Source organism: Sylvia atricapilla, chromosome 1, assembly GCF_009819655.1.
Source record: "Sylvia atricapilla isolate bSylAtr1 chromosome 1, bSylAtr1.pri, whole genome shotgun sequence".
NCBI lineage: Eukaryota > Metazoa > Chordata > Aves > Passeriformes > Sylviidae > Sylvia > Sylvia atricapilla.
In genome coordinates, this window is record NC_089140.1 from 152,890,594 (window position 1) to 152,905,768 (window position 15,175).

Consider the following 15,175-nt stretch of genomic DNA (forward strand, 5'->3'; position numbering starts at 1 on the left):
TCGTCCTGCCCAGGGCCAGCTCAGTGTCCAGGGACGGAGCAGGGTGGCACAGCTGGGGCCACCGAGGCTCGTGGCACTCCAGAGCGGTCACAGGTGGTCCCACAGCCCTCCTGCCCCACCCCTGCTCCTGTGTGCCCCACGGCGAGCCCGCATCCCAGGGCAGGACCGCAGTGTTACCACACCAGCCCTGCTGCCGGGGGCTGGGCACGGGGAACCAGGCAGGAAACAGGAGGATGCTACCGCGGGCGGGCAGACGGTGACAGATTGTGCACCGAGAAACGCTCCTCCGGCTCAAACTCAGCCTGGGCCGCTGGGCTTGGGGCCGGGGATGGAGCTCCCATGATCGCTGCCAGCCCGACCCGGACACGGTGCCAGCGCGGCTGCACCCGCTGCTGCGGTCGGGACGTGCCGAGAGACACGAGAGCACGAGGAGCAGCGACCCCCAAACCGGCGCTGGGACACGCCTGTGAGGGTCCCCCAGCCTGGGGGCGGCACTCTGGGGGTCGGTTAAGAGAAAACCCCCAGCGCCAGCTCGGACAGCAGATCCGCGGGCTGCCCGTGCGCCCGGGAACAGCCGGAGCGAACAGATCCCGAGCCGCCCGGCAGCAGCTCCGCGGGGGCAGAGAGGCAGCTCCCCGCACTGCCGGCCTGGCCCCGAGCTCCGGGGGCTGCCTGGTGCCCCGGGGCAGCGCTGTCCCTGTTCCCACCCCTGTCATCGGGGGGATTCACCACCGCGGGCCCGGGCCGGCGGGGCACAGACGGCAGCGCTTTACGCGGCTCCCAGCCCTCCTTGGCCGGCGCTGCCGGGCTCCGAACCTCAGCGGCGGGGCCGGGGGGGTCTGGGGGTGCCCTGGCCGTGAGGAGGATCAGCGGGCGTGGGAGAGGCCGGTCCGGCTTTGTGGAGAAGCGGTACAGAGCGTTCCCGGCGCGGCGGGGGCCGAGCCAGCAGCGCCCGGGGCGGTGGGCACAGAGAGCTGGCAGCTGCTCGGTGCCAGCTTGGGACAGCGGCCACCGGTCCCGCAGGACGGCCCGCAGCCAGGACGGGGCGGTGCTGCCACTCACGGCCCGAAGGGCGGTGGGCAGACGCCGGGCGGGGAGAGAGGGACACCTCCAGGGTGCTCGGCACTCGGTGCCACACGTGCCACCGCAGTGCTGAGGGCTGGTGTGACTCGGAGAGGGCGGGCAGGGTCAGCTCCGGCAGCAGCAGCGGCGGGGCAGGATGACATGAGGGAATTAAAGCGGGGAATATCATGGAGTTCTCCATGGTGACGAGTTTGGCCCCGTCACTCCCAGCGCACGGGGCTGGAGGGGCTCTGGGAGGGACAGGGGCTGTCAGAGGGGGACAGGGAGCAACAAAGGGTGATGAAGAGTGTCCGTGGACAACGGACTCCGGGTTGTATGGGGGAAGAGGCCAGCTCGCCCCAGGAGCAGTCAGGATCTCAGGGCATCCCCCTCCTCACCCTCCTGCGCCCCTTTGGCAGCCGCTGCGGGGGGATCCCACTGCCTCGGGCACACCAGGGAGGGGTCTGGGGAATAGGGACCCCTGGCACATGGATGCGGGTCCCATGGCTGGGATGGGGAGTGGGGGCATTTCTCACCAGGGAAGAGCTGGACCACACCAGTGTCGGGGGTGCTGAGGGGCTTCCAGCCCATCAGCCCATGACACGGGCCTGGGCCATGGGTCAGAGAGCTCCTGGTGCTGTCGTGAGCTTTAGGAGAGGTTCCTGGCCCTGGGGGAGGAGTCAGGAAGTCGGGGGATAAGCGAGGATTATCTGGAACATCTGGGGGACACAAGGAAATATCCGGGGGACAGCGAGGTGGGGCAGGGCCCCAAGCAGCTTGTGCCACCTGCGGGAGTGTCTTGCTGTTCTGGGACCTCTCCTGAGCCCCCCAAAGGCTGCAGCAGCCTGAGACCCCCCTGAGTCCGCCCTGCCTGGCTGCCCCCAACAGCCACATCCCACTGCTGCTGGGGACAGACGGACGCTGCGGTTAATTGCTGATGGACAATGCAATTAACGTCCTGCCCAGCCACCGCCATCTGTCCCAGGCAGCCCGCCCTCCCCTCCCGGGGCTGCTGACACGCTTGGCTGGTCCCGGCACAGAGACCCCACCAGCCCCTGGACATTGCAGGGGTCCTGCAAGGTCCTGACAGCTCTGGCACCCCTGGCATGGTGCCCGGGGCTCCCGGCACTGCTGTGGGATGACTTTTCTGCTCGGGGGGTCCCAGCCCAGCCTGAGCAGTGATACGTGTCTGGGCAGACCCCTGGAGCCACCTGATGTCTCCTTTCTGATGGCTTTCCCTTCTGAATGCTGCTGCCCTACCAGACCATCACATCCTGACCCCCCTGAAGCCCCTCAGCCTCGCAGCTGATGCTGCCATTCCCCCAAAACAGCCCCCCAGTGCCCAGCACCACGGAGGAGTGTCCCTGCCCAGCCCAGAGCCCCACCGATGAAGGGACACGTCTGTCCTCAGACAAGCAATGCTCAGAAGCCCCCGCAGCACCAGCAGCACCCACTCCCCAAGACCACAGGTCCGCTGGCACAGTGTGGCACCCACACTGACCTCCCAGCAGTGCCAGCTGTGCCACCAAGCCTGGGGACAGCCCCGTGGCCCTGCTCTGTAACTGGCAGCACCACAGGTACACCGGGCCCAGTGCTCAGGTGCAGCAGGAGCTGGTCAGACCCCTGGCACCCCGACACACTTCACCACAACCTGTGGCAGCCCATACAGCCCAGGGCATGAGGCTGCAGGAGGCAACGGGAGCCCACGGCCACGGTGGCAAGGCCAAGGGGTGAACAGATCACGCAGAGCTGCTGGCTGGTTTTAGAGGATTCTCCTTTACTGCCCTTGCAGGGGAGCCCTGGGTCCGCACTGCTCCTTTTACAGACACTTCGTGGTATGTACAAGTTTAGTGTTTTGCCCCCAAAAAGAGATGTGTTTGGGTAATCGATGCACCCCCACTGTCCTAATGAGTGACGTTTGGGGGGTGGGGGGCCCCAGGAGTGGGGGCTGCCCTGGAGCCGAGCGCAGCAGCACCTCATGCAAAGCCAGACGGGGTAATGAGAGCAATAATGACACCAGAGGCGGAGGGTAACATGACTGGATTTACAGGTGGCAGATGAGAGCGGGTGGGAAGGAGGAGATGTTTTGGAGATCCGCAGTGAGCCCGACACCACACCAGGAGGCCATCCCCGGGGAGGAGGGAGTGTGTGGGGTGGGTGGGGGCCAGGTGACCCTGTGGGTGCTTCTTGGGCCATTGGCTGCTCGAGCACTGTGGCCCCAGTCTCTGGCCAGGGACTCTGGCAAGTGCAAAGAGTGAGGGAGAAGGTCCCTGTGTCCTCAGGTGCGGCCTCAGGGCGGGGGACGGGCTCCATGGCGGCGATGAGGGGAGGTGGTATGGACATCCAGCCACACTACAACAAAGCGAACAGAGAAGATGGGATGAGACAGGGAGAACAATCCATGGGATGAAGGCACCCAGCCCGGCCATCAGTGCCGCGCACCTGCTGTGGGAGCGGGACAGACCGAAGAGGTCGGCGTTACCTGTGCAGGTGAGCACGGCTGAGCAGCTGCCGCCTCCGGGGCTCCCCTCGAGCCCGTCCACGACCTGCTGATGTCGGAGACCCAGCTGAGGAGCTCGCCCAGCGGCACTGGGAGGTCTTTGTTGGGACTGGAAAAAGACGTCTGCCAGAGAGAGAGCGCGTTAGCGCCGGCACGAGGCGGGGGGCAGAGCCAGGGGGATGGAATTACCGCGAGGAAGGAAAAGGAGGCCGGGTTTACAGAAATGTGCCCATTTCTAATAAGAGTGTGTGCCAGGCTGCTACAGCATCCCACGGCCCACCTGTGCTGCAGGGGTCCCATGGCCCTCAAACCCTTTGTGAGGGTCAGGAAAACCCCCACGGCTCTGGGGGGCTCTGGGTGCAGGAGCTGCACAGACCCAGGCTGGGGCGTGGGCTCTGGCAGACACCTGCCAAAGGGGGACACACAGAGCCACGTGAGTGTGAGGAAATCAACCTCGAGCAGAAGCACTTCCCAGATACACGGAGAGACAGACAGACAGACCGGCCGGCCGCGGCGGGCACGTCCCGGGTCAGCGGGTGGGCTGGCGGAGGCAGGCACGCAGCGAAGCCCCTCGGCGGGCGAAGTGGCGAGCGGAGGCAGGTTCCCCCCGCAGGGAGGACCAGGCAGCGCCAGCGCGGCACTTACGGTTGGGGCACTGGCTCCACGGCATGGTGGCGGTGGGGACGCGCCGGGAGGCCAAGGCAGGGAGATGGGGCAGCTCGGGGGCTGGGGTGCAGAGCCCCCTCCTCGCTGCACTCTGAGGGCACGTGGAAGGGGTCCAGGCAGCAGCTTCAGGGCTGGTGTGGCGTGTGTCTGGCTGTCCAGTGCCGAGGAGCCCACGATGTCCTCCTCCAGCACATTGGCTGCAGTGGGGTGCACCACCAGTGGGGTGGGGCCAAGGCAGTCTCCTCCTTTGGGGTGCAGGGGCTAAAGCCGGCAGGTTAATTACAAAAGAGTGCTAAGTGGTTAGATCCAAACAGGGAACTGTTTTCCTGGTGTCCGGCTCGGCCACGCCGTGTGCGAGCAGCGGCAGGATCGGCGCGGCCAGGAGCGGGAACGGTGTCCAGCTCCTGGGGCGCAGGGTGGGGAGGGTAGTGTGTGTTCTCTCTCGTCTCTTAATATACAAACACTGTCAGCACATTCGCATATATTAATTTATTAGTCTTGTCTTTTTGGTTAAACTTGAGGCACTGCTTTGGGAGAAGAGTGGAGGTTCAAAATTAAAAAAAAAATACTAGTGATTAGCCAGCAGCGTTGCCACATGCGGAGAGGGTGAGGCAGCGCCTCGGGGGGGCTGGCAGGTCTCAGGCCACGTGGAGCAGGGGCCCACGCACCCCGGGGCACTCCCTGCTCGCCTCCCACCCGCAGCTTCTGGATGCGGCCAGGGCGAGAGCAAGGGCAGCCACCTCCACGGAGTGCTGGGTACCTCCCGCGTATCTGCGCCCAAAACTCGAGGAGGAGTAGGAGGAGGAAGAGAAGGTCATGGAGAAGCCGGAGCCAGTGGCATCAAAACTGCCGCGCCGGGAGCCCGAGCGGGAGCCAGTGCGAGAGCCCGAGCGTGATCCGGAGGTGGAGCCGGCGCTGCTGATGTTGTAGGGACTGTAGTAGCCCTTGCTGGACTGGGAGGAGGCCTCCAGCAGCCGCAGGCCTGTCCCATCCTCAATCATGCTCCGGTCCATGGCGTCCTTGTAGGAGATCTTGAGCTTGGTCTTGGGGCAGGTGAGGTACTTGGAATAGGTGTTGACATCCCGCAGCTTCTGGGCAGTCCGTGCGTCAATGGTGCCCTTCTGCAGCGCCTCGTCCAGGGAGACACGGCCGGGGGCATCGGGCTCGATCAGGCCCCCGGTCAAGTACTGCACCTCCAGGAACCGCTGCCCGGCCTCGTAGTACAGCCAGCCCTTCTTCAGTGCCTGCGCCGCCGACATCTTCGTCTTGGTCCGCGGGTCCTCAAAGCCGTAGAAGGCCTTCTGCGCCAGGTTGATGCGGTCCACCATGATCTTGTCAACCAGGCCCTTGGTGACCGCGTCGGCGACGGTGCACTTGTCACCGGTGTTGGGGTCGATGATGCCCCCAGTGCAGGCCTGGGCTTCCAGCAGCCGCTGTCCCGTGATGTTGTCCACCAGGTTGCGGCGCATCGCCTCTGTGATGGACACCTTCTCCAGAGTGTCTGTGTCCAGGATGCCTGCAACTGGCCCAGTCTCTTCGGTTGGGTCAGTCCACATGGAGATCTGGGTCCGTGACAGGGCTGGGCTGGCAGTGTAGGAGGAGGAGGATCCAACGGAGGACGACCGCGAGCGGAAGCCCCCCATGTTGCCAGAGAGCATGTCAGCAAACTCGGTGATGGACAGGGTGCCTGAGCGGTACTGGTCCAGGGCTGACTGGTCAATCAGACCCTTGCCAATGGCATCGTCAATGTCGTACTGACGCCCCGAGCGCCTGTCGATGATCATGGACTTCACCACGCCGTCGGAGGAGGAGGTGGTGATCTCCTCCCACTCGCACTCCTGCTCTGACAGCTCCAGGTAAGTCTGGTGGTCAATGAGGCCCTTGCGATAGGCTTCGTACACGGACATCTCCTTGCCCGTCTCCGGGTCGACGATCACCACCCGGCGCTTGCGGACGGAGGACTTGGAGGAGGTCTTCCTCTCCCGCTTTTTCTCCTTCAGAGGCAGGAGGCAGAGGCCAGTCTCTGGGTCCGTGATGCACCGCTCCATCAGCTGCAGGTAGGTGAGGTTCTCCTCTGTGTTGGGGTCAAAAAAGCCCTTGGTGTCGTCACTAGGGTCCAGCAGGATCTCATTCATCTCCTCGTCGAAGAGGCCCCTCTTGTAGGCCACCTCCACGGGCAGGCGGTGGCTCTCCTCAGGGTCAATGATGCCTCCTGTGGCGATCTGTGCCTCCAGCAAGCGGATCCCGTGGTCCTTCAGGATCAGACCCTTCTTCATGGCCTGGAAGAGGGAGATGAGCTTTCCGGTGTAGGGGTCCCGGTAGCCGGTGACGGCTCTCTCAGCAGAGAGCAGCTTGTCCTTGAACTCTGGGCCCACGATGCCCATGCGCACGGCCTCCTCCACTGTCAGCTTGAGGCCCTTGATGGGGTCAATTACGTAGCCCGTGGCCGCCTGCGCCTCCAGGAGCTCGAAGGCAGTGCCAGGCCGGATGATCCCCTTCTTCATGGCCTGGTAGATGGACAGGCGCTCCTTTGTGGAGTCCACAAAGACGCCAGCGATGCAGCTGGTGCCCTCCAAGAACTTCTTCAGGTTCTTCGAGACCTCCTCAATAGAGGTGAGACCCTCCTGGAGGCGCTGGGCTGTGGCTTCGTCCATCACCTGCGAGAGGACCAGCTCCTCCACGGTGATCTGCTTCCGCAGCCCTCGGAAGGTGAGCTTCCGGGTGTCGCAGAGCGGGAGCAGCAGCAGCCTGGAGCTCTCGTCCTTGCGGCACCGCTTCAGCAGCTGCGTGTAGCTGAGCTTCTCGTCCGTGGAGGGGTCCACGTAGCTGCGCACCTCACTGGGCTCCGACAGCATGTCGTAGGTCTCCTTGTTGATGAAGCCTCGCTGGTAGGCCACCTCCAGGGGCAGGTGGAAGCCCAAGTGCGGGTCAATTACACCACCGGTGGCGATCTGGGCATCCAGGAGCTTGAGGGCCTCCTCGCTGGGAATCAGATCCTTCTTCATGGCCTGGAAGAGGGAAATCTTCTGCTCACTGTACGGGTCTCTGTAGCCAGTCACAGCCCTCTCTGCGGACAGAAGACGGTCGTGCATCTCCGGCCCCACCACCCCCTTCCTGACTGCCTCATCAACGGTCAGCATTTCATTCTTCGTGGGGTCGATCATGAAGCCGGTGGCCGCCTGGGCCTCCAGGAGGGAGCGGGCCACTTCAGAGTTGATCAGCCCCTTCTTCAGTGCCTGGTAGACACTGAGCGTCTGCTTGGAGGAGGGGATGTAGATGCCAGCCACGCAACCCGACCCGTAAAGGTACTTCCAGACAGTCTCCACGTCCAGCAGCTCCCGGAAGGTTTTGGAGCCCTGTTTCAGCAGGTTGTAGATTTCCTGTGAGATAATCTTGGCCTCGTACAGGTCCTCGGCTGTGATGCGGCGCCGGACGTAGTCGTAGGATGTGAGATTCTGCTGCCGGATGATCTCAGTCTTCTCAATGATCTCAATGATAATGATGATCATGCGCTCCTTGGACACGCGGCCTGACTGGAACTCCTCCATGAGATGTTTACGCTGCTCCTCGGGCAGCAGGTCCGAGTGCATGATCTCCCACAGCGACATGGAGGAGCCTGCCCGGCTGCCCACAGGGATGTCCACCTGCGTCTCCTCAAACACCTTCCGTGTCTCTGCTTCTGTGTACATGTGAGTGGTTTCCACCACTTTGGGCTTCTCGGGCTCCCGCAGAGGCAGCAGGTACAGGCCTGTCTCGGGATCCTCGATGCACCTCTCCTTCAGCTGCACGTAGGTCAGGTTCTCCTGAGTGTTGGGGTCGAAGAAGCCCTTGGTGTCATCAGTGGGGTCGGAGAGGGTCTGGTTCATCTCCTCGTCGAAGTAGCCGCGCTTGTAGGCCACCTCCACGGGCAGGCGGTGGCTGTGTACAGGGTCGATGATGCCGCCGGTGGCGATCTGGGCCTCAAGCAGGCGGATGCCGTGCTCCTTGACGATCAGCCCTTTCTTCATGGCCTGGAACAGGGAGATGGTATCACCCGAGTAGGGGTCCTTGTACCCCGTGACAGCCTTCTCAGCAGACAGCAGCTTCTCGTGCAGCTCGGGCCCGACAATGCCAGCCTTCACCGCCTCGTTGACGTACAGCTTACGGTTCTTCACGGGGTCGATCAAGAACCCAGTGGCTGCCTGGGCCTCCAGGAGGACCACGGCAGTGCTGGGCCTCAGCAAGTTCCTCTTCATGGCCTCATAGATGTTCAGCTTCTCCTTGGTGGCCTCCACATAGACACCGGCAATACAATCACTGCCGTGCAGGAATCTCCTCACTGCATCTGTCTCAGAGAGGTCCTTCACTGATTTCTTGCCTTCCTTCAGCTGCTCGTACTGGGTTTTGCTGATGATGCAGGACTCCAGCAGCTCGCTGGCTGGCACCGGTGCACGCAGACCACTGAAGGTCAGTTTCTCCTGCTTTTTGGTCTCTGCCTCCTCGATGATGGTGATCACAATCTTGATGATCTTCTCGATTGTCACTTTGCCGGTCTTGTACTGTCGGAGCAGCTCCCGCCTGTGATCCTCTGTGAAGTATTCAGAGTGGATCAGTTCCCAGATGGTCATCGTCTGGCCCTTCATGCTGCCCACTGGGACTTCTATGGTTGCTTTGTCGAAGCACTCCTTGGCCTGGCTGTCAGTGTAGACCTCCTCCTGCTGTGACTGGATGGCCTTGTCGGACAGGGGCAGCAGGCACAGGCCAGTCTGCCTGTCACGGTGGCAAGTCTTCTGCAGCTGGGCATAGCTGAGGTGTTCCTGAGTGTTGGGACAGTAGAAAGCCTTGGCATCATCTCGGAGCTCAGTCAGAGCCTTGTTTACCTCCGGGTCAAAGTAGCCGCGCTTGTAGGCCACCTCGAGCGGGAGCCGGTGGCTGTTGACGGGGTCAATGATGCCACCAGTGGCAAGCTGGACATCCAGCAGCCGCAGCCCAGTGTCGCTGGGGATGAGGCCTTTCTGGAGTGCTTGGTAGAGGGAAACCGTCTGGCCTGTGTAGGGATCCTTGTAGCCAGTCACTGCCTTCTCTGCCGACAGCAGCTTCTCGTGGAACTCCGGCCCCACCACCTCGGCCTTCACTGCCTCATCCACGGAGAAGAGCTTGTTACCCACAGGGTCGATGATGTAGCCGGTGGCGGCTTGTGCTTCCAGCAGGGACAGGGCAACCTCTGGCTTCAGCAGGTTTCTCTTCAGGGCCTCGTAGAAGGTGAACTTCTGGCCTGTAGACTCCACCAGGACACCGGCGATGGCATCTGTGCCCTTCAGGTACTGCCGTACGGATTCCATCTCTGCCACGTCCTTTACGGACTTCTTGCCCTGGTGCAGCTGGTTGTAGAGGTCCTTGTTGATGATCTTGCTCTCAAGCAGCTCGGCAGCAGGAACGGGGCCTCGCAGGCCCTCGAAACACATCTGGCTCTTCTTCTCACTTTCCTCCACAACCGTGATGACGATCTTGATGATCTTCTCCACCGTGATCTTGCCAGTCCTGTACTGCTGGATCAGGTCCCGCCTTTGGTCCTCGGTGAAGTATTCAGAGTTGATAAGCTCCCAGATGGTCATGGTCTTCCCTTGGAACTTGCCGAATGGTGCCGTCACTGTGGCCTTCTTGAAGACATCCTTGGCCTCCTTGTCTGTGTAGACCAGCTCTCTGGCTTTGGCTGCTTGGTCGGTGAGTGGCAGGAGGCACAGCCCTGTGTCTGGGTCAGTCACGCACCGTTCCATGAGCTGCAGGTAGGTGAGGTTCTCCTGAGTGTTGGGGTCGAAGAAGCCCTTGGTGTCATCGGTGGGGTCAGACAGGACCTGGTTCATCTCCTCATCGAAGTAGCCGCGCTTGTAGGCGGCTTCCACAGGCAGGCGGTGGCTGTTGACAGGATCGATGATGCCGCCGGTGGCGATCTGGGCCTCCAGCAGGCGGATGCCGTGATCCCTGACGATGAGATCCTTCTGCATGGCCTGGAACAGGGAGATCTTGTCGCCCGTGTAGGGATCCTTGTAGCCGGTGACAGCCCGCTCGGCCGACAGCATCTTGTTGTGCAGCTCCGGCCCGATCACTCCCTCGCGCACCGCCTCGTTCACCGAGAGCCTCGCGTTCCGCACAGGGTCGATGATGAAGCCAGAAGCAGCCTGTGCCTCCAGGAGCACCAGCGCTGTGCCTGGGCTGAGCAGCTTCTTCTTCATGGCTTCATAGATGCTCATCTTCTGGTTGGAGGGTTTGATCAGCAAACCGGCAATGCTGCTCTTGCCCTGCAGGTACTTCTTGACGTCCTCCCTCTGAGAGAGCTCACCCACACTCACAACACCCTTCGCCAACTTGTCTAAGTTCTCCCTGCTCAGGATGCCGGCATCAGCCAGCTTCTCTGCTGACACCTTCTGCCGGATGCCATCGAAGGCAAACTCCGGCTCCCCGTTCTGGGCTAAGCCGTCCATTGCGTCCCGGCCATTGGGCACAGCCTTGATCTCCAGCAGCTGTGTTGTCGTAACCGCCTCCCCAGGCAGGTCGTCTGTCTGGATCATGATCTCCCGTCTCTGGGCCAGGGCAGCCTTGTACTCCTCCTGCATCTGCTCGAGCCTCTCCCTCAGCTTCTTGTTCTCTTCTTCCAGAAGTTTCTCCTGCTGCTGTCGCTGCCTCTCCAGCTGCTGCAGCTCCTCCTGCTTGTGCCGGACATTTTCCTCAGCTTCCTTCTGGTGCTTCTTGGCTTCATCTAACATAGCTTTCAACTGCTGCTTCTCCTGCTCCATCTCCTGCTGCTGCCGCTCCTGCTCTGCCTTCAGGTTCTGGGCTTTGTTCACCTCATCTTTAAAGAGCTTCTCCAGCTTTGATTTCTCCTCCTCAATGAACTTCTCCTTCTGCAGCAGGGCATCTTTCTCCGTCAGGAAGCTCTGCTGGAGGAGCTGCGTCTCCTGACGGAGCTGAGCCTGCTGGGCCACCTGCATCTGGGGTAGGAGAGAGAACAGTGTGGTCAGACACCCGGGAGGGACTGAGGGTGGGTTGAGGCAGGGGGACGGGCAGCAGGGATGGCACGGAGGCACAGTCACCCACACACTCTACATCAGGTAAGAGTTAAGGAGCAGAGCCGGGGTTAGGGAGCCACACACAACATGGGGCAGGATGAGCAGGGGAAGGACACAAAGGAACCCCCAGCACCGAGGCTGGGAGCTGGGCACAGAGCGGAACACGGCAGGACGTGCCACGGGGTGGAAGAGCAGTGGGGATCCCACCTCCACGGCTCCAGGGGTTCGGGGTCCTGCTCCGATGCTGCCTGAGTGGTTTGCTCCTGCCTCCAACTCTACGCACATCCCTGACCTGCACGGGGGCTCCTGCCCCACCATCCCCAGTGATGGTCCTTGGGGACCTGCCCAGGGATGGTGTGGGAAGAGGGACAGCCTCCCTGCGTACCACCACCACGAAGGGGGACCCACAGCCCAGTACCTCCTCTGCTTTCTGCTGCAGCAGTGCCGCCTCCTGCTTCAGCTTCTCCTTCTCCTTCTCCAGGTCAGCGATGGCCTTCCGCAGCTTCTCCGCGTCCTCGTCACTCTGGTGCCGTTGGATCTCCAGGGTGTGCACCATCGTCATCTTCTCCTGTGTGGCCAGCTCAGTCTCATGTAGCCTCTCACTGATCTCCTCTGCCTGCTTCTTGAACCGCTTGGCTTCCTCCTCAGCCTTGGCCTGGGCCATGCTCATCTCCGCCACCTGCAGCTTGAGGCGCTCAGCCTCGGCCGTGATGTCCAGCTGCCGCCGGCGCTCAGCCTCCAGTGTCTTCTGAAAGCCCTCGGTCTCCTCAGCCAGGCGCTGCTGCATCTGCTCCTTGTCCTCCTGCAGCTTCTTGGCGTGCTCCTGCGCCAGATCCTTCTGCTTCTGCAGCATTTCAGCCTCAGCCCGCAGCCGCGTGGCCTCCTGCACTGCCTGCATCTTCTCCTTCAGCATCTTCTCTGCCAGCGCCCGCTGCTGTGCCAGGTCGTCCTCAGCCAGCTGCCGCATGCGGGCGGCCTCCTGCGCCTCCACGCTCAGCCGGGCCACCTCCTCTGCCACCTGCTTCATCTTCTCCGCCTCCTCCGCCAGGAACTTCTGAGTGTTGTCCTTGTCCTTGAGGATCAGCGCCTTGTTCTCCTCCTCGATGCGGCTCTTCAGCTTGGCCAGCTCCTCCATCTGCACCCGGACCTTGAAGAGTTCCTCCTCCACCTGGGCCTTCTGCCGCACGGCGTCTGTCACCTCCTCCTTCAGCCGCTGCAGCTCCTCGTCCAGGATGCCCTTCTGGTGATCTGTCTCGTCCAGCTGCAGCTTCACCTTGGTCAGCTCCTGCTCCACCTGCGCCTTCTGCCGCAGCGTCTGCTCAGCAAACTTCTTGTGCTTCTCCATCTCGGCGTCGGCCAGCTGCTTCTGCCGCAGGGCCGCCTGCTCTGCCTGCGCCCGTTTTGCTGCCTCCAGTTCGGCCTCCTTCCGCAGCTTCTCCGCGTCCGCCTGTGCCTCTGCCTTGGCCTGAGCCTCCTCCTCCGCCCGCTGCTTCAGCCGCTCAGCCTCCTCCACACGCTGCCGGGACAAGCTGGCGTCCTGCTCGGCCTTGCTACGGGCAAACTCGGCCTCCTCAGCCGCCCGCCGGGCCCGCTCGGCCTCGTCGCGGAGCCGGTCCAGGAGGCTCTGCTCCTGCTGGCGTGTCTGCAGCAGCTCCTGCTCCTTCTGCTGCACGGCGGCCAGGTGCGCCTTCTCCTCCGCTGCGATCCGCTTCTGCGCCGCCTCCCGCGCCAGCTGGATCTGCCGCTCCGACTCCTTCTCCGCCAGCTCCTTCTGCCGCCGCGCCTCCTCCACCATGGCCCGCAGCCGCTCCACCTCCTCCAGGGCCAGCCGCCGCTGCCGCCCGGCCTCCTCCTCGGCCGCCAGGATGGCCTGCACCTTCTCTTCGGCCTCGCGCCGCCGGCCCTCCTCCTCCAGCGCCAGCGCCCGCTGCCGCTCGGCCTCCTGCTCTGCCTGCTCCCGGCTGCGCTGCACCTCCTCTGCCTCCCCACGGATGCGGTTCAGCTCCCGCTCCAGCTCGCTCTTGCCAGCTGAGGCCCTCTCGAAGCTGGCCTTGAGGGCACGGATCTCCTCCTCCACCTGTCGCCGCTGCCGCAGCGTGTCCTCCACGAGCCCCTTCTGCCTCTCCAGCTCGCTCTCCGAGGAGCGCTTCAGCAGGGCAATCTTCTCCTCGATGTCCTGCTTGTGCTGGGCCGCCTGCTCCTCCAGCAGCTTGCGCTGGTAGGCCTCATCCTCCGCCAGCCGCCGCAGCCGCTCGTTCTCCGCCTCCTTCTCTTTCAGGGCGATCTCCGCCTCCGCCTTCAGCCGCGAGGCCTCGTTGATGGCCGCCAGCTTCTCCTTCAGGATGCGCTCGGCCTCGGCCCGCTGCCGGCTGGCCTCGTCCTCTGCCAGCTGCCGCTGCCGCTTGGCCTCCTCGGAGAGGGCACGCAGGCGGGCGGCCTCCTCGGCCAGCTCCCGCAGCTTGTTGGCCTCTGCCTCCAGCCGCTGTTTGGACTTTTCACTGCTGGAGCGTGACTCCTCCTCCGTCTTGGCCTTGCTCTCCAGCAGGACCTCCATCTCTGCCCGCAGCTTGGCCAACTCCTCCTCCAGCTCTTTCCTCCTCTGGATGGCCTCGTTTACCTCCCCCTTCAACCGCGAGAGCTCTTCCTCCAGGAGCAGGCGCTGCTGCTCCCCGTTCTCCATCTCCGCCTTCAGCCGGATCAGCTCCTGCTCCGCCGCCAGTTTCTGCTGGGCCGTGCCCTCTGCCAGCTCCCGCTGCTTTTCCAGCTCTTCCTCCGCCAGCTCCTTCTGCCGCAGGGCAGCCTCCTCTGCCTTGGCGCGCTTACGGGCCTCGCGCTCCGCGTCCTCCTTCTGCTTCTCGGCTTCCTCCTGCGCCAGCGACTTCTTGTGGGCCACCTCTTCGGCCTGCAACCGCAGGCGCAGCGCCTCATTGGCCTTCTGCCGCCAGCGCTCCAGCTCCTTCTCGGCCTCCTCCCGCGAGTGCTCGGCCTCCAGCTGCTGCTTCTTCAGCCGCTCGGCCTCCTCCTGCAGCTGGGCCACCACACCGTGCTCCTGCTGCAGCGACAGCTCCAGCTGCGCCGTCTTCTCAGCGAAAGAGAGCCTCTTGCTCTGCAGCTCGGCCTCAGCGCTGCGCTGGGCCACCTCCTGGGCCACCTGGATCTGCCTGTCCTTCTCGGCCTCCGCCTGCCGCATGCGCCGCTCGGCCTCCTCCGCCTGCAGCCGCAGCTGCTCCAGGTCTGCCACCGCCTTCTGCTTCTCCCGGGCCGCTTCGCGCTCGGCCTGCACCTTGCGCTTCAGCTCCTCCTCCGCCTCCCGCTTCTTCTGGCTCTCCTCCTTCACCTGCCGGCGCAGGCGCTCGGCCTCCTCCTGCGCCTGGCGCTTCTGCCGCTCGGCCTCCTCGGCGCGCGCCCGCAGCTCCTGCAGCTCTGTCTCTGCGCCCTCCCGCTGCCTCTCGGTGTTCTCCAGCTGCAGGCGGATGAGGCGGATCTCCTCCTCCACTTTCTTGCGGTTGTACTCAGCCTCCTCGATCAGCTTCACCTTGGACTTGATCTGGTGGTCTGAGTTCTGCCGAAGCTGCATCAGCTCCTGCTGGATGTTCTGCTTCTGCTGCTCGGCATCCACGGCCACCACCTCCCGCCGGGTGACCTCCTCCTGCATGCGGAGCTGCAGCTCCCGTGCCTCCGCCTCCGCCTGTGCCTTGGCTTTGGCGTGGGCCTCGGCCAGCTGCCGCTGCTTCTCCAGCTGTGCCTCCACCTCCGCCAGCCGCTTCCTCTCCTCCTCTTTCAGCTTCTCGGCGGCTTTCTGGAGGGGAAAGAGGGTGCAGGGGACAGAGAGGGGAGAGAGAGACAAATCACAAGGGATGCGATCGCGCCGTGGAATCGATGCTGGCCCAGCCACACACTG

At 63.4% G+C, this 15,175-nt stretch overlaps 2 protein-coding genes across 16 annotated transcripts in view; both read right to left on the bottom strand.

The window, feature by feature from the left end:
* Positions 1-507: 507 nt before the first annotated feature.
* LOC136361723 (collagen alpha-1(I) chain-like) lies at positions 508-4,488 on the bottom strand. Its single transcript, XM_066319878.1, has 3 exons — positions 3,545-4,488; positions 2,714-3,414; positions 508-1,168 (listed from the first exon to the last, which is right to left on the bottom strand). The coding sequence occupies exons 1-3, from the start codon at positions 3,860-3,862 to the stop codon at positions 508-510; spliced, it is 1,680 nt and encodes a 559-aa protein (XP_066175975.1). The 5' UTR covers positions 3,863-4,488.
* Positions 4,489-4,702: 214 nt separating this feature from the next.
* PLEC (plectin) overlaps positions 4,703-15,175 on the bottom strand; it is a 57,884-nt gene continuing 47,411 nt past the window's right edge. For 14 of the 15 annotated variants that reach the window (XM_066337591.1, XM_066337582.1, XM_066337660.1 and 11 more), the window contains 2 exons: positions 11,693-15,073; positions 4,703-11,196 (listed from right to left, as the gene is read on the bottom strand). In XM_066337591.1, the coding sequence (XP_066193688.1) occupies positions 4,867-11,196; positions 11,693-15,073 (9,711 nt within the window). In that variant the 3' untranslated portion in view covers positions 4,703-4,866. The remainder of the gene's footprint in view (positions 11,197-11,692; positions 15,074-15,175) is intronic. The other variant, XM_066337692.1, reaches the window with a different exon arrangement.

Excerpts from the sequence above, each read along its gene's own strand:
- LOC136361723 (XM_066319878.1), bottom strand. The coding sequence starts at position 3,862 with ATGGGACCCCTGCAGCACAGGTGGGCCGTGGGATGCTGTAGCAGCCTG. Across the intron at positions 3,415-3,544 it reads AGCCGTGCTCACCTGCACAG|TGTGGCTGGATGTCCATACC; the intron begins GTAACGCCGACC and ends GCTTTGTTGTAG. Across the intron at positions 1,169-2,713 it reads GGCTGTATGGGCTGCCACAG|TCACACCAGCCCTCAGCACT; the intron begins GTTGTGGTGAAG and ends GCCCTCTCCGAG.